The 27,896-nt window shown below is 40.8% G+C and overlaps 1 protein-coding gene across 12 annotated transcripts in view; it reads right to left on the bottom strand.

The window, feature by feature from the left end:
* The window catches only part of CTBP1 (C-terminal binding protein 1), a 233,234-nt gene that overhangs the window by 48,404 nt on the left and 156,934 nt on the right, over positions 1-27,896 (bottom strand). For 3 of the 12 annotated variants that reach the window (XM_056489055.1, XM_056489061.1, XM_056489054.1), the window contains exon 1: positions 16,276-16,525. The exons of 6 other annotated variants lie outside the window; for them this stretch is intronic. Coding sequence is in view for 2 of the 6 variants with exons in the window: in XM_056489054.1 (XP_056345029.1) it covers positions 16,276-16,315 (40 nt within the window). In the remaining 4 variants the exon portion in view is untranslated. Of the gene's footprint in view, positions 1-16,275; positions 16,527-27,896 lie in introns of those variants that run through there. 3 more of the 12 variants (XM_056489056.1, XM_056489053.1, XM_056489058.1) reach the window with 2 other exon arrangements.

The following is a 27,896-nucleotide window of genomic DNA, read 5'->3' as shown; positions in this document are numbered from 1 at the left end:
CCGTGAGTAGTCTACCCACCTCTGCATAAATGAATTTGAGAAGGGACACCAGCCACACTCAACATCTGGTTAAAGAATGAAAAATATGTAAGAAGAGGCTGTGCTGGTTTCTGAAAGTTTAGTTCCAGAAAGAATATGAAAGAAGAGTTCAATCTACACCAGAAACATTAGAATTCAGTACAGGATTAAGTGAATTAATAGTGGGAGTTTTATCATCAGTGTGGTTCTCTGCAGCCCCTCCTGGGCCAGGAGGGTCATCAAGCATTGCAGGGAGGGATGGGAGGGAAAAATCATTTTAGTGCATCCTGCACTAAATCATTCTGCAATACACCAAGACTGGTGTGGGACCATTTTCTTTTTCAGCAGATGTGTTGAAAGACCAAGGGTGGGGGCTTGAAGGGAGGAAGGAATGGTTTTATTCTGCATGATGAGATACTGTCACACAGGAAGCATCAAGGCCCAACTTCTTTTCACAGCTGCACTATGATTAGTGAAAATCTGGTCTGTAAATTGCTGTAAAAAGCCCTCATCTGTTGTACTAAACTCCCTCAACCTCCAAGAAAACCACTGGCAAGTAACTACGAGAAAGATCTGAACTGTTCTTTTAGAAGGATTTGGCATGAAGTGAAATCTCTTTTCCACCAAAGTTATTTAAAGAAAATATGAAACAAAAATATGGGGGTTGTACCTAGAGGGATTGGTTTGTTTTGTTTATGGTTATTTTCTTTTCAAACTGTCCAGGCACAATGAGCAATATGGTTGCTGAGTAATGCTATGACATTCATAGCATAAGCCAAGTGACATGAACAAAATATTTCTAACCTGCAGGTCTGGAGTGCTTTCACTGAAATTTGTTAAATGCTTCACAGACTTACAGCTTTGAAATTGAACTGTGTGTACTTTAACTTAGTACTACACCCAAATAGGCCAGATGAACTGTTTATTAAACATGTAAAATGGAGTTATGAGCAGCACCAATTGAATTTATTTGTTTTGCACATTCCCTAATAAATGGTTAGTGAAACAAAGTGTCTGAAGCCTGGAACAGGATGGAGAAGAATGAGCCAAAGTACATCAATTCAAATCTTATTTTTATTCTGCATATCCAATCTGTACAAAGCTTTTCAGACAAAGGTCTGGAGCTCTTATGAATGAGATTACATCTCATCCTAAAGAACTTGAAAGCAACTACACTGGAAAGAGAAATTCTGCAATTGCTTATAGCAGATCTTAAATGACATAGTCATCAAAAGTTAAAAAATTATTTATTCAGATAGAGTACCAAATCTCTATAAATATGAACAAATACTAATAGCCTAATTACTCTCTGTGAAAATGTGACAGGATTACCTGTTCTTCTCCAAGCAGCAGTTGCTGCAGGACACCATCACATCACCATGAACACTGCTCCAATAACTATAAAACAAGCCCAGGATGTGACTTTTGCCAGCATCGAGATTATTTCAGAACTTCAAACACCACTAACTAAAATCACAAAATATTAATAAAATCAATCCCTTTCTTTTATCAGAACTCATCAAAGTAAATCACTAACTTTTTTCCCAGTGAAATGCAGAAGACAGGGCACTCTGCCAGTAATAAAAAAAAAATAAAGAGCAATGCCAATAAATACATTAATGAAACAAAAACTGGGTGGTGTAATTTTGTATTATTAAGAAGTGTTGGGTACTTTCTGAGGCTAAGCTAAGTTTTGGTGTTAGTCTTGGTTCACTGATTCTGTCAAGTTTTATGTATAAAAGAAAACTTGAATTAAGTATTGTCTTTCTAATAATACAGTGCACATTATGCAGTAATAATTTTTTTCTTCCTTTAAGAATACATTTTTCCCTGTAAGACAGAAGGCAAAGTAATTTACATTGCATCAGAAAGTATGCATGTATTAATGATGGGGAATGATGAAGAACATAAATAGTTTCCATTTTTACATTCAAAAACAAGTACCTGCAAATTAATGCTAAAAGCAACTGGCCTATAAAGAAGCCCTGTTACCATGCCAACTGAACACAGAAAGACATATAATTCAACAAAAAAATGAATAACCTACAAAACAAGAAAATAAAGAGCAAGTAAAAGTAATGGAAATCAAGATCCTGACCATACCCAACTATTTCACAAGAATAGCAAAGAACACAACAATTAAATTGCAATTTAAGCTGTGAATGGTGCAGCTAATGGCACTTCATCATTACAATATTTCTAAAAGCTGTCAGTCTCTAGTCAAGAAAAACAGGATCCAGAACACTTCCATTAAGAAGGAGGGAACATTTGTACAATTCCTATGGTGCTTTTACAGATGGTGGACACGAAAGCACCAAGTTACTTTTCAGTGCACATCTTTCAGTAGGATTTTAATTTTTTGTCCTTAAGGCCTTGCTTTGTACCTTACTCACAGAGTTGTTCTGGGGTCCTGCAATCAGTCAGCAGAGCTGGTTGCAGAATGAGGCAGCTGCTACCTGAGTGTTCATTGCAAAATCAGGCACATTAGGAAGGAGCAGATATTTATCTGCACACGAGCTGTTCACGTGGCCATGTGCACATATTTATCTGATATAATTAAATTTTTCTATGCATATGAGCAAAATTCAACTTCACAGCTGATAAAACTATGCTACCATTAACAGTACAAGGCAAACAAGTTCATAAATCAAGTTTATAAATAAAATCACAGGATATACAGTCCACACATGTCAATTTCTATATGGACAAACCAGACTTAATTTAAGCAAGGAAACTTAGAAATACTGAATTGACAAAAATGCTACAGATCTAAATATAACTAGTTCCAAGATACTTGACATTTACATGCAATAAAACCAGCAGTTTGAATATATATGTTATTTAAACCTCAAGAAAGGTTTAAAAGGTCCATAAATCCTGTGTTCTAAATGAATACAAACTGAAGACAGGACAGTAAATTTCCATTTCTTAGTAAGTCTTTGTTTTATCAAGCAACAGTGCTTTTCTTCCTAGTTAGCTCTTAAAAACTTATTAAAATTCATTAGAGGTTTAAAAGAGATAAAAAATTATGGTTACAGAATTGGAAGCTGGAAATACCACCACTAATGCATTTCAGTCTTTTCGAATTTTACTGTTTTGTCACTTTCTGCATGAATAGAGAACAGAAAATTACAAGTGCCTGTACCCACCCAACTGACTTCATATTTATGTGAATACAGAGGTTACATGACAATGGGCTAAACACTGCATGGAAAAATGCAAAGTTCACAGAAAATGATCTTTAGTTTCATTTATGAGCCTCAGTCTGCGTAGGGACTTCAATGACATCAGTGGATGAAAGAAAATAACTATACAGCCATGTTCCAGCTTATCCAGATAGCATGAAAGATTAAGGTTTCAGACTTTCTTCCTCTGTCAATTCAGAATTTACTAAGAACTGAATTTTTAGATGTGACAGTTGCTTGCTGCCCTTTTAAAAAGGTATTGATTTTTCTAGGAAAAGCTTTGCCCTTTAAGGGTAAAAAGTACAAGTATTCTAGTCGAAAAGATCTAAGCTAAAAAGTTTTTAAGTCATCAAGATGCTTTTTTTTTTTTTTTTAATAAAACCCATGCTTACATCACAGCTCAGAAAACTATACAGTAAGCATTCATCACCCCTGATTTCTTTCAAGTCTCACTACATTTCTCCAACCTTTCCCTAAGCCAACTGACTGCATTTTTGCAGTTCTTGTAGAAGCTGAAAAATGACAATTCAGCTGCATGGAAAGGCAAGGATTTCTGCATCTTTCTTCATGTATAAACTATTGTTTTTAGGCTTATACACTAAATTCCTATGTGGGATCCCTAAAGAAAAAAAACAAACCAAAAAACCTAATAAAAAAGAAATTCTACAAACAGCTCAAGACACGCTGACAATTCCCAACAGCTAAAGCTTCATATGTAAAGTCTATAACCTTTGTAGAATGCCAACTCTTCAGAAACTCCTGAAGTACAAAGACAGGAATTCCAAGAGGGAAAAATTTATTGTAATAAATCCCTATCAATGTGTAATATTACAGAAGTTACAAAATAGCAGCAGCAAATGAAAGCTGCCTGTGCTGTGGCTGGCTGACAGCACCAGCACTCCTGGCTCCACGCTTCCCTGGCAATTAATTCCTGCTATCTTTTGGAAGGACCAGGAGTGGCAAAGCTGAGTAAGATGAAAGGTCAGTTCAGCTTCTCACACCTTCACCTCTTTTTATCTATTGTCAAAGAATCTCTTCTATTCTACAAACACCTTTCTATTTTTTGGAGCCTTCTGAAAGCTAGTTTTATACTGATGACATCTTTTCACTACCATGGATGAAATCATCCACAGAGTGCATGGATTCTTCACAGAGCACTGCCTTGGGCAAGATCTTAAAAGGCAACAGAGCAGAAGACTCCATGTTATTTAAATATAAAGAGAAGAACAATAATGAAATAAAAAATAAATCATTTTCAACAGAGCAACAACTGAAAGGGCAAACAGCAACAATTTCATGTGCAGCAACACTTCTTAGCCTTGGCCAGCACTGTCTGTTTACATAACTGAAAGAAGGAATGCTGCCCTGAACTTGCCCATTATCCCACAGAAAAGGTATTGTGGGAATGTTAGCTTTTACCTGGCTAACTTCCAGATGCTGGCAGGAAAAAACGCCCTTTTAAAATTTTAGTCAACTGAAAAATACTCGACATTTTTTGAATTTTATAATTATTCCAAGTTACGTATAAGCTAACATAGGCCTTGAACTAAATCCATATAAAATGGTTGTAAGATGATGGACTGCTGAGCAAAAGAAGGAATCAAGGGGTCTCACAGCCAAACCAAACAGCCAGTACTGTATTTCTCAAACCACAGGAGCTTTGCTGAAATCAGCCACATTTCTAGAATAGCAGAAATGTTTGCAATATCCATAAGAGCACTTGCTGGACAATGAGAGCAGGAACTAAAAAAAAGTGCCATCCCAATTCCAGGAATGCAGCCCAATGTCATGATGCTGAGCTGGCAATGTGTGCCCAAAGATGCCATTTGAAGCCTGCATTCTGTCATACAGTTAATGAGACAGAAATGCATCTTGCTATACATCTAATATCTGCATGGGACCCACAACAGAACCTGCTATACAGAAGAAGCCTAGAATCGATTAGATTGGAAAAGACCTCCAAGACCATGAAGTCCAGCCTGACACTGCCAAGCACATCACTAAACCATGTCTCAAGTGCCACACCCACAGGTCTCTCAAGTATCCCCAAGGACAGTGCCCCTACCACTGCCCTGGGCAGCCTGTTTCAATGCTTGACACCTCCTTCTGGGAAGAAATTTTTCCGAATATCCAATCTAAACCTTAGCATGTAGGTGTAAAGATAAGTAAAGTCGCATCTCAGCCTGGGCACACTTCAGCACCCCAATGTCTTTTTTGTAGTGAGGAGCCCACAGAAACACAGGATTCAGGGTGAGGCCTCCCCAGTGCTGAGGACAGAGGGACAATCAGTGCCTGGGTCCTGCTGGCCATACAGCCCAGAATGTCACTGGCCTTCTTGGCCACGTGGGCACACTGTGGCTCATGTTCAGCCACTGCTGACCAGCACCTCCAGGTCCTTTCCCACTGGACACTTTCCACCCACTCTGTCCCCAGCCTGGAGCTGCAAGGGGTTGCTGTGACCCAAGGGCAGGACCTGGCACTTGGCCTTGTTGAACCTTGAACCACTGATCCATCCTGGCCAGATGCCTCTGCAGAGCCCTCGTGTCCTCCAGCAGGTCAACACTCAGACCCAACTCAGTGTCATCTAAGGACCTGCAGAGCGCGCCCTCATCAATAAGAATAATAAATGGACATTTATCCAACCACAGTAACTGTGGACTTGAGAAGACCTCAACATAAAATGAGCAAAAATCCCCTCTCTGTTTTAAACAGAAGGCATTTTTCTTGCTCTTTTCCATCTGGCACTTCAAGTAGCTGTCTTTACTTAACAGTCATCTTGAAGTTTTTAATAAGTCATACAATGTGCAAACTCAAACTGAAAGAAATTATCCCTTACTTCTTCTCTTCCAAAGTTCAACTGTTAAGTAAAAATAGCTCACAATCATGTCTCTGGTCCAAGCCTTTGCATCCCAGCAGGAGCAAAGGTGCTTGGTGCTGACACACCATCCCCATATTCCAGTGCACAGAGCATGGAGCTGCAGCCTCCTCACTCACCAGTGCCCTACAGGTTCATTTGCATGCATGTCCTGCCAAGCTAATTGGCAAAATACAACTTCCCTATTCAAATACACAGGAGGGATTTTTGCTGTTTGAAGAGGAAGAGCTTTAATGGTGGAAATTACATTTTTAATTTGGAGAAAGCAAGCCCTTCAGTCACAGTGGAAGGTTTTGCACAGCATTGTGTTCAGTCAAGCCACAGGTTGTCTTTTTAATAAGTGCATTTACCTTAAGCCAGTTCACAAATGAAAGCTCACTGCCTCCCAAACTGTTTCTGTGTGATAAAACAAGACACAAAAAGACTGACCAAGAACATACTCAGAGCACCATTAACTAAAAAAATCCTGCTCTAATTTGGTGCCATTTCCAGCAGATCCCAGAGTGCTTTCCAAGGTAAGCTCACCATCACTTGCATCACAGAATGCAGGGTGAGACTGGGCACAGAAAAATTAAGTGAATTATCCCAGGTCACTTCTGAGGCTTCTCATAAATGAGATAGAACCACCATGACCATCTGGGCCATTCCACAGCCACTTGGGACATATCTGCTACCATTGCCATCTCTGCTCCCCTCTCTCTCTCCCAATTCCCTTGGCAATAATTAGACCACATTTGCCCTCAAAGTCAGTACCTGCACTTTACTTCAGTACTCAACTAAGATTTTCAGTAACCAGAAACTTCTACAACAAAGAAAACAAACCAACCAACTGACTAACCAACCAAAAAAAAAAAAAAAAAACCAAAAAAAAAAAAAAAAAAAAAACCAAAAAAAAAAAAAAAAACAAAAAACAAAAAAAAAACCACCAAGAAACTGAAAAACAAACAACCCAAAAAAACCCCATCCAATCAACCAAAAAGCAAATAAACAAAAAAACCAAACTTCAGGAAGGTGATTCAGTTCTCACAAAAGACATTAAATTCCTAACACAGGTCCTTCAGTGACATTCCTTTTATAGAGAGGTACAAATCCCACACAAAGCAGCTGTATTTATGCTTCAAAACTAGAACACACATGCCTAACAATGTCATTGCAAAGTACAAAGTAATTTGGTTTTCCTGATTCCTAAATATCTTGATGCAAATGTGAAATAAGCTTAGTACACTTAGTCCCACCTTACTCACTTTAAAAAAAGTTCAAAACAGGCTTGCACTACTTTAACTAACTTGATTTAAAATCATACTTAAGTAAATGCAAGCTGTTTCCCAGGTATTATATGGCTTATTCATGGACTACTTCTTTCACTATGCACTCCTGTGATCAAAGACATCCTAGATGTAACAGGTGAGGTTGTTTACTATTTATAAAAACAACCACAGTTTAATCTTCTTTTTAGAATTAGTCTTCTAAAATGAATACTAATTTTTATTAATTCTCTTTGAAAATCTGAGAGAGAAGTAGATGATTTTGGTCATCATTTTTTCCTGCGCAAAAAAAAAAGAAAAATCCCCTCCTGCCAATAAATCTTTAGGGCACTTCAATAGCTGCTGGAATTGTGTAAACCACACTTTGGAATATTCATCATTTCTATGAGAGAGTATCCCCAGGACAGTAAAAACCCCAAACTTCATTTTCAATTTCTTGGGAGTTTTTTTTTTCCCCTGACTGTGGGTCTAAGAAAATAGTTTCTATTTATGTATTTGTTAACAGATTTTTTTTAATGTTGGTTTTTTTTTTTAACAAAGCCACAAAGCTCAGAAAAATCACTAACAGAATTTAACAGACTTTAAAAACAGTTCAGAGGGAAGATGGTAGCCAAGTTATGAAAATCAATGCAAAACTGCAATATTCACAGTACTTCAAGTTCTCAATTACCAGCTCCATGCAAGACAGCCTTTTGTACTTGCTTTATTCACAGGACTAAGAAAATAAGACTCATGATTTTGGAGAGTTCCCATAATCCTGAGTCTTTCAACCAAGTGGCAGAACTTGTTCCTCAACTGTAAGTAATGAAACAAACCAATCTTTGAACAAAATTTTAGTAGAAGTGTTATCCTGCAATAGCTCAGGTTTAGTGTGGAAGATGCAGCCAGAATCCTTTTGATTTGTGAGCCCACTCCAACTCCCATCGATATCAACTGGAAGCTGAATGATTCAATGTCCTGCAGGATCCAAATCTGCTAAGACAGGAACAGTTGTGCCTGCATCCTGCTGTTCTCCTAATTCCTACTAAAAACCTTCTCTATTTCTTCCTCTAAAGAGATGGTTCTCACTGCTGAATACACAATGCTGGTTTTAAATCTTAGATGGCTGCAGGGTGGTCATGAGACAAACGCCAAGAATATTTGCACACCTCTGTATTTACAGTAAGAATAAAAATCATCTGGATTCAAGGATTCAAAACACAAGATCTTTTGAACAAAGACATTCTAGGAGAAAGCCTTGAACAGAAGTCTGCCAAATAGAAACAACATACATAAGCAGACCCAAAAGGCAATGTATTGTGAAACCTTTCAAAACCATACAATACTATAGGAATTAAGTAAACTCAGAACTCCCCTGCAATACTCTCGTCATAGCTAATTTGTGATTTCCTGTATGCTCAGTACTAGCAGCACAATGGAGCCTCTATTGTGGGCCTCCTCCCACAAGCTTTTAAAAAATGCAAGACATTCTTTTTATCTAGACTGGCGTGGCTAAAATACATCGAGCTCTACATAGATAAATGGTCATTTTAGACACTGCTTCTGCTCATAAAAATTAAAAATAAAAATGTGCTGCCTGGTGCTGCTGAGTTTAAAGTTCACAAAGGAGCAGGGCTGTGGTGGCTAAACTGTTGACCATGGATCTCAGGCAGGGCAGATGAAGGAAGCCACTTTAGTTCTAGGGCAACGAGAGAAGATTTCACATTGAAAACTCTCTGCAAATTCAACACAATTCAAATCACATTTGAGAGTCTTGCAGGAGCTGAAAAAAATGAATGAAAATTTGACAGAATTCATGATCCAAAGCAACCTGCAGTATTCACTGCAAGTCTTGATTGAGGGTGAAGGTAGTAAGTCCTTTAGGTGCAAGTAATTAGTTTATAGAGGTACTAAAAATTGATATTGCATACTTTTTATCTCAAAGGATCCTGAAAGCTAACATAAACCAAAATGAGCAAGACTTTTTACTAGTAGCAGAAATGAAAGACAGCAATCCTGGCACAGGACAGGCTGGGAAAAATTCACAACCAGCACAGACAGACTTTTAGTATGCAGGAGAGAATTTAGTGGGGATGCAAAATAAAACCTAAAATACTGCAGTGGCTTTGATCAGCACCTTAATGACCTTTCTTAGTCAAAAAATAATGTGTTAAAATGGAATTAGCTGCCCAGTTCCAGTCAGCATGGGAACGCACACACACACACACCACTGAATTACTGAAGATCACTTCTCAGTAACCCTGATTATATGAATGGGAAAATCAACGACATGAGAAAGGCTGTGATACACATTAATACTGTTCACTGAAGCACCAGACACATTAAGATGGCTGGTAGACCACAAATGTGAAAACACTCATTACCCGGTTGAAAATAAACAGTTTAACATATCTGGTACAACACATTAAAGTGAAAAAATATTAAAGTATCAGTTAAAGAGTTTGGAGACTGGCTTGTGGTTATCTCTGCTAAACACTTTTGTCCTGCATGACTCTGCAAAGACTGAAGCTATGCACTCAGCAAGAGACAAACTGGCTGCAACCATCTAATGAAATTTGACTCATCTGGGAATTTTGATGAAGTGCTCCACACCACTGTTTCTGCTAAGCCATATGTTTTCCTTGCAGGATTGAGAGTGCTGCAAATATGCAAAAAGCAACATCAATTTTGGACTGTTTGACTTAAAATAGAAGGTTAATTCTGAAAACCCATATTCAGGTAAAAATAACACAGAAGCTGATGGAAACTTTGCAGTCATAAATAAAAGGTACAGGGATCTGCATCAATGGCACAGTCATTGCTGTCTGTCAGCCCCCAGCAGCACCTCTCCCTGACTGTAAGTCTGACTAAGAGCTGCCTGGGGCAGCTCCCTCTTCCTACAAACCCTCCTGCACATCAGCCCAATCCAACTGGAGAGCACATCCTGGTACAGCTCCTTTCTGGCTCATTCTCCCAACTTCTGACTCACCCAAGGGCTATGATGACATTCTGCAGAGTGAAAAAAAAAATAAAAAAATCTATGTGTATCAGCTGATAATGAAAATCCCCTGCAATGCTGCTTCTCTCCTGGCTCTTTTCTGAGCTCTGGCAGGCCATGGCACTGCAGGATGGCCCACTGGCCATTCCTCTGCCTGGCCAGGCACACAGGGCTTCATGGCACACAGTGCATGCTAGTGCCAGAGGACAGGAACACTGCTTGATGGGAATGCAGCAGGGACAGCCTGGGAGAGTCCCATTTGCCATTCCTGCTGCCATCACGTGGGAGCCATGGGCTAATTCCTATTGATCATGTTTGGAGGGTGGGAGAGAACAATCTGCCACATGGCAGCAGCAAGAGCAGCAAGCCCAGCTCTCAGAGGTTCTGACATGAGCAAAACTGAAAGCAGGACCACTCTCTTCTGCTGCCCAAGAGCTCAGCTTTCCTAAACCCCTATCTGCTGTGGTTAGACCCCCACTGTGACTGTCCAACAACCTGTGGGTGAGGGCTACATCCCTTCTGCACAAAACCAGACACATTCAGGTAAATGTGCACAACACTGGGCTGCCCACTGTGGTTTCCCCACTACAGACATTTCTCACTTCAGAAGGTCACATGTGAACCAAGCACAGACGGTGCCAAAACAATGCCTGCTTAGAAAGGCAGCAAAAGTCATGCTCTTGTCATGTTCCACACGCTAGTGTGAGAATTCACTGCTATTAAAGCTTTCAGCACATCCCACCAGGACAGAACTCCTGCCCCCCTCATCACAGGGTGTGCCTGTGTCCCACAGCCAAAGATGGAATCTAGCAAAAAACTGGTGCTGTTCAGGAAGACCATTAGAGCACATCCAAACAATACAGAGCTCGGGCTGCACACAGGAATCTGGGACTGTGACTCAAGTTAAATAAGAAATGTTTCCCTGCTTCCTTCCTTTTTTTTTTTTTCTTTTTTGTGAGTTGGCATCAGCGCTCCCCTAAATAGACCAAAAGGAGAGGAGGGGTAACGTGGTGAGCTCTGGCACACAGGCAGAAAGCGTGAACAACTTTCACTGCAGACTTATGTAACTTTGCTGGTGGTGACACAACTCGCTGAAGGGTGGTTTAGGCACAGATAAGGGACATCCACTGACCTGTAAATAGAACTGTTAAAATACGCCTTAAAATACCTCACATAAAGCAAAATTATATAATCACATTACCTCATGCTTTAATACTGAGACAACAAAGGCTTCATATGCAGCAGAAATAAAAGCTTTCTATTAATACCTCAACTTCAGAATTAGCTGAACAATTGTCCCCAGTCCTCAGAGCCAGCTTTTTCTGCTTTCTGCATAGAATCCCTTCTGGCTGACTACCCTGGCAGGTATACTGCAAAGAAGTTCCTCTAAAAGCCCCTCAAAAAAGGCAGATATATAAAGAAGATGAAAACGTAGGGATGAGCAATAGTCATCCAAAATAAATACCAGTGTGAAATATGCTATTGTATTAACCACATTTAGTTCAAGAAAAAAAAAATCTAACAATGTCAATTTTCAATTATGTTGATTAGACATAAACTGGATAATTAGTAAATAGAATAATAATATAGGAAACATGATATGTTTGAAATGAAGTGACAAAAATATTCCAGAAGAGAAAGCAAGCCAATTCATAATCTTCCTCAAAAATTAATTACTCATTCTGCTATAGCAAACATAAACACTTTACATTCTGCATATCAGAAAACAATTAACCTATTCATCTGAGGTACAGATGCTTTTCAGGAGACGTTCTTTAAAGCGATTTTTTTGGCATTTAATTTTACCTTGTGAATTTATTTTTTTAATTATTATTTCATTACTGCTGGAACATGCACAAGGGTAAAGACCCAGGTTAAGGCAGGCATCCATCCCTGGGCCATCTTTGGAGGGCAGAACCTGCAGGTGGGGCTGGGGAATCCAGATCCAGATGTTCCCATCTCAACACACCACAGATCGCAGCTAGTGGGTGACACAAATTAGAGGAGTACAGAGACTGTCTCCTGTTCCTTGAGGAACCACATAGGTCTCTGGTCATGTTCAAAAACAATGTGAAGTTTTTACCCACTTCAACCACCAAACCAAAGCTGAACACCAAAGGGCCCCAAAAGGCCTAAAAACGTCTAATCTGAGGACTCTCTGTGCCTTTTTCATGAAAAGTTTGGGATGCTTACTCCATCCCCCTCCCCACAGCACCAACATATGAGGCCATAACCAGTTTCGGTCAGCCAACACTTGGATGCTGCCAGATTCCCAAGACACTCCTGATCACATTAATCATTTGGGGAGATGGGCTGAGCATTGCTGTGCACCAGAAAAGATCCTGCTGTAATCCCAGCTCAGAGATCCTAAACCACCCACCACAACTGGTACTTCTCCAGCTCTCCCAAAAGAATACTGGCGAGGCAGCAAAGGGTCACATTTCAGCAGGAAATGTTAATTTTGGATTTATCTGCAAAGCATGTTTTCCTGATCAATTCACAGACTAAAATAAATCATCATCTTTGCTCTTAAGGCAATAGGGGAGAAAGAGACCCAAAACTAGAGCTGGGAATTTGTCTTCCCGAACTGTAAATCCATTGCTTCCCTGTCTGGGAGTGAGAAAGCATGTGCAGCTGAGGAACTAAGGCTAAAGGGCTCTGTACTACAACTTTTATCCTCACCTTAAATTTTAGGACATGTATTAAAAGTGTAACTTCATCTCTACTCTCACACTAAATAAATAATTATGGGGCCAGGAGGTGAGGGAGCCTCAGAGGAGGCAGCTCTGCTGCTGCACTGCCAACTGCTCTGGGATTTGAAAGCTTGACACATGCTGGAGTATCACCTCATCAATGTTCCCAGCTGGCTTGGGAGGCAAAAACCTGACTACTACTCTTAAAGGCAGGTCTCTCACACACGAGCAGCCAAGTGCTCCAGATAAGCTTCAAGAAATACAGTTATTACAAATGCATGGTAAAACAAAATAAAATGGCAACAAGCGCTTTTAGCCCAAAACATCAGCACAGTTTCAAGTTTAGCACTGTGCTTCACATAAGCAAATTAAAAATTATGTTGCTTTTCAGCATCTTTGCTTAAAAGACCTTAAAATCTGTGCCCTTCTACACACTTACTGCTGTTCAAACTGTTTTCCGGTAAAATAAGCTTTTTTGTCTTTTTTTTTTTTTTTGTTACATCTTTACAGTATTCACATAAAAAAAGATACTTTGGGACAAAGTCAGTTTTCTTCCTGAAAGGGATGAGCCAGCCTAGTCAGTGATCTGCAGTTGATGTTCTTATTTGATAATGAGGGTTAGACTTTATGTTACAAAACCCTGGCAAGTGAACTACTGTATCTGTATGATAACGCTTCACAGTATGCAGCCCAATCCTAATCTCTCCGATCACACTTTTGGCTAAGAGCTGCAACTCTGTTTACACTGCAAATAAAACAATAGCTCTCAGAAACTGAGAGATTAATAAATTGAAGGATCACACATTTTTAACAAAGGGCAGACACTATTTTATCTTTATGATACAGAAGGACAAGTCAAGAGGTAACTAAACTGACAAGTGTAGGGGCACTTGTAATTTGTTTTATCATGCTATCAGAACTCCACAGGATGACAAAGTATCACAGCATATACAATATTTACGATGAGGAGCTTTCCACACGTAGTGTACTGTGTGCTCAGAAGCTGCACGCTCCAGCTATTCCTTAACTACATATGACAACACTCAACTGCAAAATTCACAAAGGTGACTGGAGTAGTTCCATTTCAAAATAGCAGTTTCATTGACTAAACTCTTCTACTGAGCACGACTACAGCAGTTCTCAGGATTATTATACTTTATTTGCCAATTCAGTAATGAAATAATACATTCCCTGATAAAGAAGCACTGAATCTGTGTTATTTGGGGGGGCATGGGGGTGTGCTTAGAGAAGGACAGAACACACACCGCTGACTCTGCACCAATTCACACCCTCAATACTATCAAATAAACACTGAGAAACTGAATTCACATCCCAAGTATTATTCCATATTAACAATGACAAAAAGGAGGGAACAATTTAACTCTCCCACTTTCTCTCATCTGTTTATGAATTGCAGCCACCTCATAAACACCCATTTCTTGTTCAGGCTGGAAAAGAGGAAGGTTGGGGGCAAAGGGTTGTTTGTTTCCTTTGGGTTTGAAATACACCAGTGAATTGTTAATGGGCAAAATATTTTGTCACTACCTCACTCTGGGGAAGGCTGACATAATAATAAACTGAAGAGGATACTATCTGTCAAACATTAAGGGATTTCAATATTGAAATCTTGCTGCCTTTGGGGGTCAATAAAGAGCAACATTATAAAATACACTAAAGTTAGCAGTTTGGGCTGCTAATTTTACATGCCTGCTTCACCAACGCACAGCTAAAAATAGATAAAACAGATAAGAGCACAGAACAAAGAGATGCACTGGACAATTATCTTTCTGCTAGCAGTCTAATTTATGCTCAGCTTTTTAACCCTTCTTATTTATAAAAGAAACTGATTTTCAAAGTATTCCTTAATGTGATCTCAATACAAAATTATTAAATAACGTTTTATTTTTCTTGGTATTTTCTTGCTCCCTTCCTAGTAGGGCAGAATAATGAGATTTAAAATATTTTAATAAGGGCATCAGGCTACTTGCCAAGGGGCTCGAATACTAAATAAGAATATTTACATCTTTTAAGACCCTGGAGGAGGAATCAGTGCAATGCACTCGAGACACGTACACACATCGCAAATATGACAGTTTATTTTAATTCACTGGAAAATAAAGTAACACTCACTTCAGTTTATTAGGCCTCATTATTTTCAATGAGGCTAAAGGCATGATTATCTTTAGCTGCTCCAATGTGGCCTAAACACAAACATTCTTCCTGATAAGGACAACATTTACTAAAACCTAAGGCACAGTGAAACTGTTCAATTTAAGTTACAACAGGTGAAATTTTGAAATTAAGCACTGCTAACAATATTTGCTACCATTATACTGTTCAGCTCCATTCTATGACTTAAATCCTGACTTTTTATATTTTATTTTTCAGAGGAAAACAAAGCAGCACAGCAGTCTGACTCATATCCACACTGTAAACAGGCTTATTCTGTGCTTTGCAGCCTTCTTTTAGTAAAATTTGCTTACCAAATGATAATGCTTATAAACAGAATCGACATTCTGTCTCCTTATGTCTGAGGGCAGGAAAAAAAAAAATCACCTTCAGATTAACATGACAATTTATGTCAGGCAATTCTGGAGGCATATCTGTAACATCATCCCGCGCATATTATTCTTGTTACCTTAAAAACCAATAGCATAAATGCATGATTCAAAAAAAAAAAATTAAAAAAAAAATAGAAAAAAAAAAAAGGGGAAAGAAAGAAACAGAGAAATTGAGATTCAGGGTGAAGAGCCTTACCTCTGACACACAACCCGTCCGCAGCTCTGCCAAAACCATCCCACCAGCCAGGCCTTAAGCACTTTTTTACAGCATTAAAACGCCGCTTTTAAACTTCCTGTTTATCCTAACACCGGCCCAGCTTTCCCGCAGCTCGGAGCCGGCACCGCTCACCCCACGAGCGAGAGGGGGAACCCAACACCCCAAAACCCTCCCGGGGAACCCAGCACCCCAAACCCCTCCCGGGCGCAGCTTTAGCGCCCTTCGAGTTGGTACTTCGGGACGACTCGCACCCCCCGCCCCTCCGCCTCTCGTTTTTATTTCCCTTTATGTTTTCACCCAAGCTCAAAAAGCAGCCACCGGGCAGAGCGGCGCGGGCGCTGCGGCCGCAGGGCAGCCCCGCTGCCGGCGGCGGGGCCCGGAGCGGCGGTGACGGGCACACAAAGCGCGGCGGCGGCGGCCGCTCGCGTGTGTCCCCCCCGCTCCCCGCCCGCCCCGCACCGCGGCGAGCAGGCCGGATGGTTACCTAGAGGCAAGCCCTTGTTCAGGAGGTGCGAACTTCCCATGGAGCCGCCGCGCTCCGTCCGCGCCCGCCGCGGGGAGGAGGAGGAGGAGGACGGCGAGGAGGACGAGGAGGATGCCGGGGGGCAGCGCCGCTCGGAGCCGCCGCGGCAGCCGCGGCATATGGCGGCCGCTCCGTGGGCGCCCCCGAACTGAGCGGCGCCTCGGTGCGCGCCCCCGCCGCCGGGCGCGTCCCCGCCGCCGCCGCGCGCACGCGCGCCCGCCCGCCCCCGCGGAGGGAGGGGCGGGGTGGGGTGGGGCGGAGGGGGAGTGGGGGGGGGGGGGAGCGGCCGCTGCCGCCGCGCCCCCCGGGCTCGATCTCCTGGTTCTAGGCGGGCGCCGACACGAACCAGACAGCGGGGCGGGCGAGCCTGGGTCGGCCGCGCGTAGCGAAACCGGGACCTGCCCCGGGACGCGATGTCACCACTGCTTTCCTTTGTTTTGGTTTTGTTTGGTCTGGTTTGTTCAAACTTCGGCAAAGTTGACGCCGGCTGCGTTCACAGAGCCCCGGAATGGGTCAGGTCGGAAGGGACCACAGCGGGTCATCGGGGCCAACCTCCCTGCTCAAAGGTTTTCCCCGAGCCCAGGATTGCGTCCAGACGGGGCTGGAACATCTCCAGGGACGGAGACTCCCCACCCTCCCTGGGCAGTGCATTCCCTGTGCAGTCACCGCACGGGAAAGAACTTCCTCCTCACGTTCAGGTGGAACTTCCCGCCTATCCTCTCTGCCCGTTCCTGGCAGAGCACCCCAACACCAGCACTTCTGCTGCTTCGCTGTATTTGCGGTTCGGCTAAGGCTCTTCCCTCACGAACTAACAGGAATGAAAACAATAAAGCCATAACGCTCTAGTTTTACCCCCTATGAGGGTCAGCGCCTCCTGCAGCTTCCCTGAGGAGTACCAGAACTAACCCCGCGGTCTCCGCAGGCTCGGCACGGCCGCGAGCGGGGGCAGCTCTTATGGAAACAGCAGGGAGTTGCCCCAGCTCGGTGAATCCACGGCTGATTTCTGTCCCTCGGGGATGCTCCCATGGCGCCCACGCGGCCGCGCTCCCTCGGGGTCACCCCGCGCCCGCCGTGCCCTCCCCGCCCGAACAGCGGCGGCGGCGGCCGACGCGAACCAAAGCGGCGGCGGCGCCCCCGCGGCCGCTGGGTCGGCTGACGGCGGCCCCGCCCGGGCGCGGTGAGGGAGCGGCGGCCGCCATGGCCCCGCCGCCTCCTGCCCCGCGGCTTTTTTCTCCTCAGCGCCTGGAGCTCTGCTCCAGCCCTCCCAGAAACTTTCACTCTACTGGCACAGCCGCCCCTTCCTCCTTCCCAGCCGCGGGCGGGAATCGGAGCCGCGGCCGCTCACTCGCCCGTCCCCACCCACAGCCCGGCCCGGCAGCGAACATCCCTTCTCTCCGGGTTTTTCCAGAAATAATAAAACGATCGTTTCCTGTCAGCAAACGGCCCCAGCATCCCTCAGGGGCCCGGACCCCCTCGGATAAAGTCAGAGACTCCTGGGTAACAAACAAGAGCAATTTACTGGAAGAACGGAGAGAGCTGTGGGTTTCCCCCCGGGCTTTTTTGGGAGTTGGTTTGTCTATGAGGGGAATATTTGAACCCAGAGGTTATGAGGGTGGTTTCAGCCTCCGAGTTCTGTGGATTTCAGGAATCCGTTCAGGGCACAATTCAAGGATTTTAGCATACAGGCAGCCTTCAGCAGCTTGGCTCCAGCTCCCTAGGAACTTGTTTTCCCCTATCGTTTCCCAGGTTCTGTGTCCCTTTCATGGGATTATCCACCGGGATTGGGAGGTAACTCCCAGGACAAGTTTGTGCAGCCTCTGATTTATCTTCATTTTCCTCCTGTATTCCTGGGAAAGCCTTTTGTGGCTCAGCACAGACGTCTCAGACATCCCTCAAAGAACAGTTTCCCTAAATTCTCACTGTGCATCACTAGGGCAGCATCTAGCCAAGCGCCTCATGTGGGGTTTGTGTAAATAAATTTGGGTTTAATCACTTTAAAGTGGCTAACCACTTTATTGCCATTTATAGATGTTAGCAAATATTAAAACACATACATATCAAAGCTCTAATGAGAAAATCATTATTTTTTTCTCCCTCACTGTTTCAGTTGCCATGTGGCAAAGTATCACGAATGAGCATTAGGGGGTCAAACACACTTAAACCACAAGAGAAATATCTGTGAATACCAATATGGATATGAAAATCTCCAGAAAAAAAAAATACTAGTGGAAAAGGAAAAAAATCAAAAATGACATTAAGAATTCAGTTGCATTTTTTAATAGAGAAACATAAACAGATCCAGGCACTGAGACCATGTCCTTGGAGGGGTTACATGACTGGGCAAATGTTTAGATCTAAACTGGAACTGCTGCTTCAGGGAGGGAGGGGAGTGTGGCACAAAATATTATGACAAGGGGAGTGCTCTAAGTGAGGATAAGTTGGCATGATGAACAGATGGAGGATTCAATAACAGGAGGTTATTAATACTGCAGTTTGGTATTCTCCACGCTACTTCGTGAAGGGATTCATATGCTTGCTCTTTTTCCTTTCTGATTGTACACAGACCTAACAAATACACACACTAGGTAACACGACTCAGTTCCTTCCTGGCACACCCATCACAAATTCCTGCTTCCCGGGAAAACATCATGGGCTGGATCCTCAGCTGATGCTGACTGGACCAACAGTGTTCCCTCCAGCAGCAGCAAGCTGAGCTGCACCTGCTGAAGGAAAGAGGTCATCTGACCCCACCTCCCCAAAAAGGTCTCCACAAAAGGTCTCTCCACCCTGCTCGACAGCTGCCACCTGCGCTCCAGAATAAACTATCCAAACTCTCAGGATGGAAAAGGACACGAAATAACTCATGAGAAATTGAAGTTTTCCTTCACAACACAATGCAATGCTCTTTCTGCTTTAGAAAATGCAGCTAATTTTTCCCCAAATTCAGGCCTCCTCCCCTGCACGGCTGTTAGTGGCCTAGTTTTGGACTGGACATGAGAAAATCCAGGAGCAGACCAGCTGACTCCAGCCAAGCCTCTGGTTGCCCCCCATCCTTTTTGTTTTCTGTTTTCTCCAGCAGCTCGCCTCTGGATCACCTCACATTCAGTCATCTTCACAACTTTTCCACTAGGCTCACACAGTTACAATACCAGTACATCTTTCACAAAGCCTAACAATCCTCTTATTGCACTTGGGCACTGCTGTTACTGCAACCTCTTTTTCCAACAGCAGTGTAACACAGCTGAGTGTCTTCTGTGCCCTGCACTAAGAATTATGGTGTTTTTCAACGCCCCAAAACTGTTTCTTGGCTTCTAAAGAGTCAGCTGGAGGAGCACATGTGCTACAGAGCAAATACATTGTTTTAAATGTATCTGTTAACAGCCACATGTATAATTTAAGTACAAGTTTTATTCCCCTCAGAATGGGCAATCGTAAGGGCATGACCTTGAGCTTTCACAAATTCAGAGCATTAGGGTTCGCTATTTTTAGCAGATGTGACTTTGAAGATACTGAAAGAGGAAGTTTTTCTGTTTTACCGCCAAGATGCATGTTGAATGTTTTCTGAAGTGAATAGTGAGGTTTGACAATTTTCTTACTCAAAGATACTGCCATTGTGTGCTTACAGATCTTCCTTGGTTTGTCACAGCCGTGCATGCTGGTTCTTTCATGCATGATTTTGCTTTGTTATCAAACAGACATCATTCATTGTAACAGTTGTTAAAAGCCATAAATTTAAAACCTTTATGCATTTTTAATCAAAATGCAAGATTATGTTTCAATGGAATATCTTAACTTTTGTCAACATTAAATCTTGCAGATGCTATTAGGAGATTTTAGGAGAGATTTATGTCAGAAGAAAAGAATGGTTGGATGAAGCAGGCCCAACACTTAACCTTTATCCTAAAATAGATCGTTTAAATGTATAATCAAACTAAGTCAATTCAATTAATTTAAAATCTGCAAAGAAAACTTTGTTTGGATTTAAATATTTCCTTAGTTCTTTCTTTTATATCCTGAAAAACATTTGTTTATATAACACAGAGAGAGATCAGCCTACTTTGATTTTGCAATTGCGTATTTTAATTACAGCTTCTTTTTTTTTTCAGTTTTAACTTCCTCTGTGTGCAACTTCCCACTGCGTGAAGTTAATGCTTTCTGGTTCATGTGAAAGTCATTTTGGAGAAAAATCTTCAGCAGGTTCTGAGAGAAAAATGGGAAAAAAAGAATAATTGACTACAGAGAACCACCTCATCTTTAAGAAATTGTGGTCATTGCAAGCATGAAATAAAACAGAGAACCTTCATCTACTGTTAAAAAGAAGGTGAAGGATCAAAATAGTAAATTAAAGTTCCACTTAATGAACAAGAAGTTCTGCTGTGTCAAACATTCAAAGTAATTTTTGAAATGCCAAATGTGCATTGCTCCTTTCTCAGAATGGAACAGTTCTACTAGCTCTGTGCTGGAAATATGAAGTGAAAAAGCTTGTAGTGAGCTGAATGAATGGAAGAATAAATTCCCTTCAAACCACTGAACACAAAAAACTTCTCTCCTCTGATGTTATCTGTATTAAGTGACTAAGGGATTTTCTTCTTGATCTCACCCTCTTCATACAAGTGCTAAAAACATTAAGAACCAGGGTGGAATTAAATCCTCTGCATTTTCTGGTTGTCATGAAATGAGATGTATTATTTTCCATCTAGTCAGGAGGAGTTACCAGACCATCTCCAGGACAGTCTGTGTTCTGGCTGAAGAGAAAAAGAAGATAGAGATGAAGAGCAGAAGAAACCTCTCAAGAACCATTAGTGGATGTCAGCCATTGTCCATCTGTTCACAGGAGAATAAATCCAGACCTGAAGGAACAACTGCAACCTGCCCCATATGGCTAGCTCCCTTCTGTGCTGGCAGGGCTTCTTTGGGGATTTGACATTGGATGAGGTAAAGGAGAAGCAGCACAATCTGTGTTCCCAGGAATGAACAGCCAATTAACATGAAAGGACAAAAAATGGCTTAGTGACCCAGGGAAGGTTTTCTCTTCCCCACCTGTCTGAAATCTTGGAGCTCATTCAAACTGTGTAAGTTGTAAAGTTATTACACTGAAGGTCCTGCTATTAACAAAATCTTAAAAATTTTCATGTAGCTACTAACAAAATTCTGTGGACAATGGGTATCCCTCACCTGGTGAGATCACAGATCCAGTTGTCTCCCAAAGTGTTAAAGAAGGCGTTTAGAATATATTACACTCACATTCCATTAAAAATTATAATGCACTATGCTTTCAACATAATGAACCAGCATAACAACATTCTGCATTTACTTTTATAGAACTGCATTATTGAGTAGTAATTTACTTCTCAAGTTTTAAATCAGTCTGGGCCTGGTCATGAAGCAAAGTGCTATTTTTTAGATGATTAAGGGAAGTAGGCTCTGGCCTATGCGGAACAGTTATGAAATCTGACTGTCTCTCCAGAATTGTAATGAGAACCAGATACTCTTTATGATGCTGCATTCTGCATGCAAAAAATGAGATCTACATATTAAGGCCAACTGAAGGGATCAAAACCCACAAGTCTGGAGTAGATTCAATAACCTGTTTGGTGGTGGTAATTTCACAGGTAATATGGAGAATAATGAACCATCCAATAGCCTCAACAGAACCAGTGGATGTCCTGAGTGAACTTGCTACTGTGGGTATGTCTTATGGGCTGCAGTGTCATTTGCACTCCACTATCCTCCACCTCTTTGAGTTCTAACACACTTGGCATCTTTTGTCAAAGTTGCACATGTAGCCAGGGAAAAAAACAAAAGTTGTATCAGAGACAGTTTTCAAGTTCCTAAACAATTATATTTGCATTTGTGCCCATCATTTATTCACTAGGTGGCATAGAAAGCATCATTCTTCCTTGTTTCAAACACACACCACAAGACAGAGAAAAATTAAACACATATGAAATCAAAGCCACATCTCACTAAGAATTTAGCTAGAGACTTTGCTCTGAAACTAAGCACAAGTTTTACACATCTGAAAAACCAGCAAGGATACTAAAGGATGAAAAAAGCAGAACAGTGTTACATGAAAATATCCATTTGCTGTCATGGACCTTACGCAAAACTATGCACTGGGATTATGACATTTATGACATTGAAATGAACTCTCCTGCTTTGTCAGATTTGCTTGGGATGATGACAAGTTATCAGTCTTGAATTTCATCCTCTTCCAAATTGAGCACTGCTTTGTACCACCATAAAATACCGCACTACCAGCACTCCACTATCACCTACTGCTAAGATAAGACAGTGGTTCATTAGTGAGCAAAAAGTGACCTCTAGTGAATCACCACACCAGCTCCTGAGACACACAGCACCTCCCTGGCTGTCCCTGACTGATCACATCCCCTCTAATTAAAATCTGATCATGCTGCACCCCAACACCAGTCAGCAGCTGCACCCCATCAGTCAAACATTTCAGGCACCTTCAGTAACCCACACTGAGCACAGCACCTGTAATAAGCAACAGATGACATTGCACATTGAAAAACCTAAACACATTTGTCTGAACACAGTAAAACCTGCCCACTGATAACTGTTAGGAAATTTAACTAATAGAACAAAACATGCAAGATCTACCTGGAGATTTAAATTATTTAATTTAATTTAAAAATTAGTATATCCAGAGATTTGAAAACAAAATAAGAAAAACATCCTATTAAATATGTAAAAATAATACCAGTGTTAGTGATCTTTGCACTCTAAGGAAATAGGAAAATTAGAGTAGAGAAAAGCAGTAAACAAAGAGATAGGCAGTGAAAATCAATTCCATATTTACAACATATGGAACAAAATACAGGCTAGGCAATCCATTACAATGAATGGTTGATGGTTTTAGAACAGTAAAAAGAAATTAGCAAGGTTTCATGTGTAAAACACATATCCTATTAGCCAAAGAAACATATGCCATGTTCTCTGCCTCCATACACCTGACGACACATTGATATTTTTAACCTTCTCTTAATACATGTATCCTTTTTTAACAAACTTCTATAGGAGGTTATTGAGAAGTCCAGTTTTTTTCTTTTATTAAACCAAAATACTCTTATGCAGCTTTTTTACTTCGTATTCTTAAGACTTAAAACTGAATAACTGAAAAGTAAACTGCAAGAAATCCTTGTTCCTGTGCAAGACTCCCAAAATATAATTCATATCCATAAGGGACACCAATTTATGTGATTTACAGAGTGATGTAAAAAAAAATTAAATATATTGAAAACACTCCCTTTATATAACTGAATAATGAGAGAGCAACACGTTCTCCTAGCAGAAAGATCACACTACTTCTATTCATGTAAGAGAATTTCACTACAGAAGCAAAGGCGATTCCAAGAGGTGATAATCAGCATCAACAGATTTACTGCTATTTGAGCTGATCCTTACTGCCAAATACCCTGACTTACAGACTAAGGCAGCACTGAGCATTATGATAGGATGGTATTATTTAAAGATTAATGGATAAACTTTCCAAAGGCCTTATCATATTACATGAAGAAGATACTGCAGAGAGAACACATCTCATGAAAATGTTTGCTAAATCATTGTCTTTTTAACGGTTCAGCTCCTCTACACAGGAAAACACCATCTGACAGAGATGTTTTGTTCAATTTGTATCACAACACAGCACAACTCTGGTCCTACAAGTGTCTTCTGGGAGCTCCATCATCTCACAACAACCACTAGGCTCGACACAGCAGGACCACTGGTGCAATTTTAAACACAGCTCTTGTTGTGCCAGGCAGGCATTGGCAAGGTGGCTGGGCTGACACATCTGCAGCGTTTGTGATTCACAATGGCACCGTGGAAAGCCCACAAGGAGTTCATCCTGAGCTATAAACAGAATAGTTTGAGATCACTGACTGCAGCCATTAACCCAGCACTGCCCAGGCCACCATTGCACCATGTCCCCTGGTGCCACATCTACATCTTTTAAATACCTCCAAGGGTAGTGACTCAACCACTGCCCTGGGCAGGCTGTTCCAATGCTTGGGCATTTCCATGGAGGTATTTCTTCCTGATATCCAATCTAAACCTCCCTGGCACAACCTGAGGCCACTTCCTCTTGTCATGTCACTTGTCCAGGCCCTTCCCTCACCCCTGAGTGAGTCACCCTGTCACAGAAGGAGATCAGGTCGGTCAAGAAGGACCTGCCTTTCACAAAGCACAGACTGACAGGACTGTAGCTCCCAGATTCTCCTTCTGGCCCTTCTGGTGGATAGGTGTCCTATTTGCAAACCTCTGGTCCCCAGGGACCTCCCCAGTGAGCCAGGACTGCTGGTAAATGAGAAAAGTGCCTTGCAGAGCAAAACAAACAGCATTAAAATAAATTCTATGACATATTTGAAAGGTAAATTTCCTGGAACAGAGTATTGAGTAGAACAGGACTTGGAACATTATGTACCTTTTGAAAGCAGTTTCAGTTAATGCACACCATGTTGCATATCTTGCTTTTTTTTTTTTTTTTTTTTTTTTTTTTTTTATTTCATCAAGACAATTACTTGGTTTCTTAACATATGCTGTCTTTTTCATGAAACAGTGTATCTTATACTGGTTTTATGTAATGAACTGTTATTTTTCACTACACTGATGTGCCATCTGAATTACAAGATCACAACCAACACAATAAATATTAAAAATTTGCAACGCTGATGCAATCAACAATTTTTAAGTTTTCATTTTTATCACGTAATTCCAAGGAAGATCTTAAGATTTATAAAGCCTATTTTTTCCTTCAAATGCCTATGGTTTCTTTTGGTCCTACATAATTCTATGAACAGCTGAAGAGTCCCTGATATTAGAATATTCTTTTATTAATTTGTATTATTTTATGTATCAGGAAGAACAGTCACAGTACAGGCTTGTACATCACCACAGGAAGAAGAAAGTTCAGCAGACATAGACAAAAAGGGAAATACTTCCATGCAAACAGATTGGATTCTTAATTAAAATGATTTGATACGCCTTATGAACAGTGCAAGTTATATCACAGATGATGAAGTTACCTTAGGAAAAATGTACTTTAAATTAACTACTGGAGGCTAAAGACAACTGAGCTGTAATAATAAGTAAATGTATATAGATAAGGTATAAATAATTAATTCTCTTTTCCTGAAAGACCTGGAAACAAATGGGAACAGGCTGTGTGTCGCTGTACTGTGCTGATCTCTAACTGAAGTGGCTTCCGAGACCTGTGACCCAGAAAGGTTAAAGTTTGTGTCTTTCCCAGAGGCTGCACCTCTATGATTAACATTACAGAGAAGCCCACATCAGAAAGAACTATCACAAGAGAGGAATGAACAATAATTCATGGAGATAATAAACAGTCTAAGGAGAAAAAGAAAAACAACCCTACTTTGGTTCAATGAGTATTTTGAATGTTTTTCCTTTTATGCATCATAACTGTAACTTTTCCTAAATAGCAAGTACTGAAGGAGATGATTTGTTTGTTTCTTGAGGTTTTACAATCACAAGCAGAATTAAGTGTTCCCAGTCTATTCCTGAATCTTTCTTGACAAGAGATTTCCAAATGTACTAAAATCTATGGATGTTTTCAGATGTAGACAGATGTCTGAAAGGCCAGAGGCTGAGGTCATCAAACTCATCTCATTTGTGACCTAAGCTTAGTCTCTTGGCTCTCTTAAAAAAAAAAAAAAAAAAAAAAAAAAGAAACAAAGGGGGGGCAGGGGGAAGGGAAATGATTGAAAGGAAAGGACACCAAAAAAATTGTTTGCTAATTTATCTAGAAATTTTTTCTAGTTAATTTTTAATCTCATAGCACATGCATAGTTGGGTGACATAAAGTCAAGATGATGCACATTGAGAAGATATATAATATAAATTTGGTCATCTATCATTAACTGCTCCTCACAGCCTAATTATTGTTTATGGCATTATTAGCAGTCAACTGTCTGTTATTTTCTGCACATCTAACCAACCAGATTTTCAAGAACCCACATTTAAATCTCATTTCAAAGGCCATTTTACTGCACTGAGTTAAATTGCTTAAATTTATATGTATTTTACATAAACCTTCATTTATCAGCAAACAGCTCAATTTCTTGGTTCTTGAAACACTCAAAGAAAAAAAAAGTACCATGCTGATGCTGACATCATTTTGGCTGCTTAAGGGAAGATAAAATTGGGTCTCTCAAAGCTGCAGGCAAAATACTACAATGGCTAACAAATATTCCTTGTGTATACATGATTGGAACGGCTGTCTCCATTGGGCACTGACTGTACATTGTGGAGCTCAGAATGGATTCAGAGAGTATTTTATTGTTACAGTCAGGTCATGTGGACATGCTGCATTCAAACAGTTTATTTTACAATTGCTGTTACCTGCTCCCTGACCCCAAAGATGCCTTCTTGCTTAAAACAACCATCAAACCTCCAAAACACTACAGAAATCCACCACGTAAATAAATAAATATATATAGTCATGGAACAAGGGTCTCTTTAGAAAAAAAGCAAAGATGCAGTGATGGCAAATTTTCTGAATCTTTTTCCCTGTGATGGCTGCAGGGTAGTCTAAATTTTTACACTGTTAGGATCAACACTGTTTCTGTTCTGCTCTTAAAAAAAAAAAAAAAAAAAAAGAGGAAAGGAGAAAAGAGGTTTTGCACAGGAGCATTAATAGTTCCACTTGCCCTGTGGCAAATGGGGAAAATATGTCAATGTGAATTACTGTACTGTCTCCATGGATCAAGATTTCTCTTAGTGCTTTCAAAATTCCACTAACAGAAACAATTGCTAAGAGCATTTGCTACTTAGCCTGCTACGCTGGAATCAAATAAGACCCTAGGATCAACTAATGCTAAAATATTATCTTCTATATTGATTTTCTCTCCCTACATTAACTGAGGGAAGAAACAGCTAAATAATTTCAGCTGGAAAGAACAGTCTATTGCTCTTACAAGGACATCCAAAGAACTTAAATAATCAAGATAATTGCAAAATAGATTTTTGAGAAGCTTACACTACCAGAAATGTAAGAATATCACAGTATAATTCTACTTCTTTCTGACCCAAACAAGTTGTACTATATATATGACTCAATACATGGTTAAATGCAACATCTCTTTCTACAGAAACCAAGCACACTCACACAGATGCATTAGAAAAAATAATTCTAATTGTGAGCAGTTGTGCATGCACATTCAGATTAGAAGGAGTGAGCCAAATACTAATAAATACATTCCAAGTCCATTTTCTCTACTGGAAAGCTACTTAATGGGGATTTTATTAAATTCTTTTTTTAATATCTTTTTCCTAGTACTAGATTATGGTCTCAATTAATTAATAAAGTACAATTGTTTAAATTCTTGGGCCATGGGGCTGATCTAGTATGAAAATATATTTCTAAACTCAATCTGGCCAACAAGAATGAAAAACTAATGAAATCCAGACACTGTGTACTTATACATATTGATTATTTCTACTAAATAGCAAATTATTTTCATTAGAAAGTAATAACCTTAATTCTTATACTACATTCATCACCAGGATTCATAAATATCTAACGAATTCATTTAAGGCAA

The sequence above is a fragment of the Oenanthe melanoleuca genome, chromosome 4 (assembly GCF_029582105.1).
Source record: "Oenanthe melanoleuca isolate GR-GAL-2019-014 chromosome 4, OMel1.0, whole genome shotgun sequence".
NCBI classification, from domain to species: Eukaryota; Metazoa; Chordata; class Aves; order Passeriformes; family Muscicapidae; genus Oenanthe; species Oenanthe melanoleuca.
This window is presented reverse-complemented; position numbering and strand designations above follow the sequence as displayed.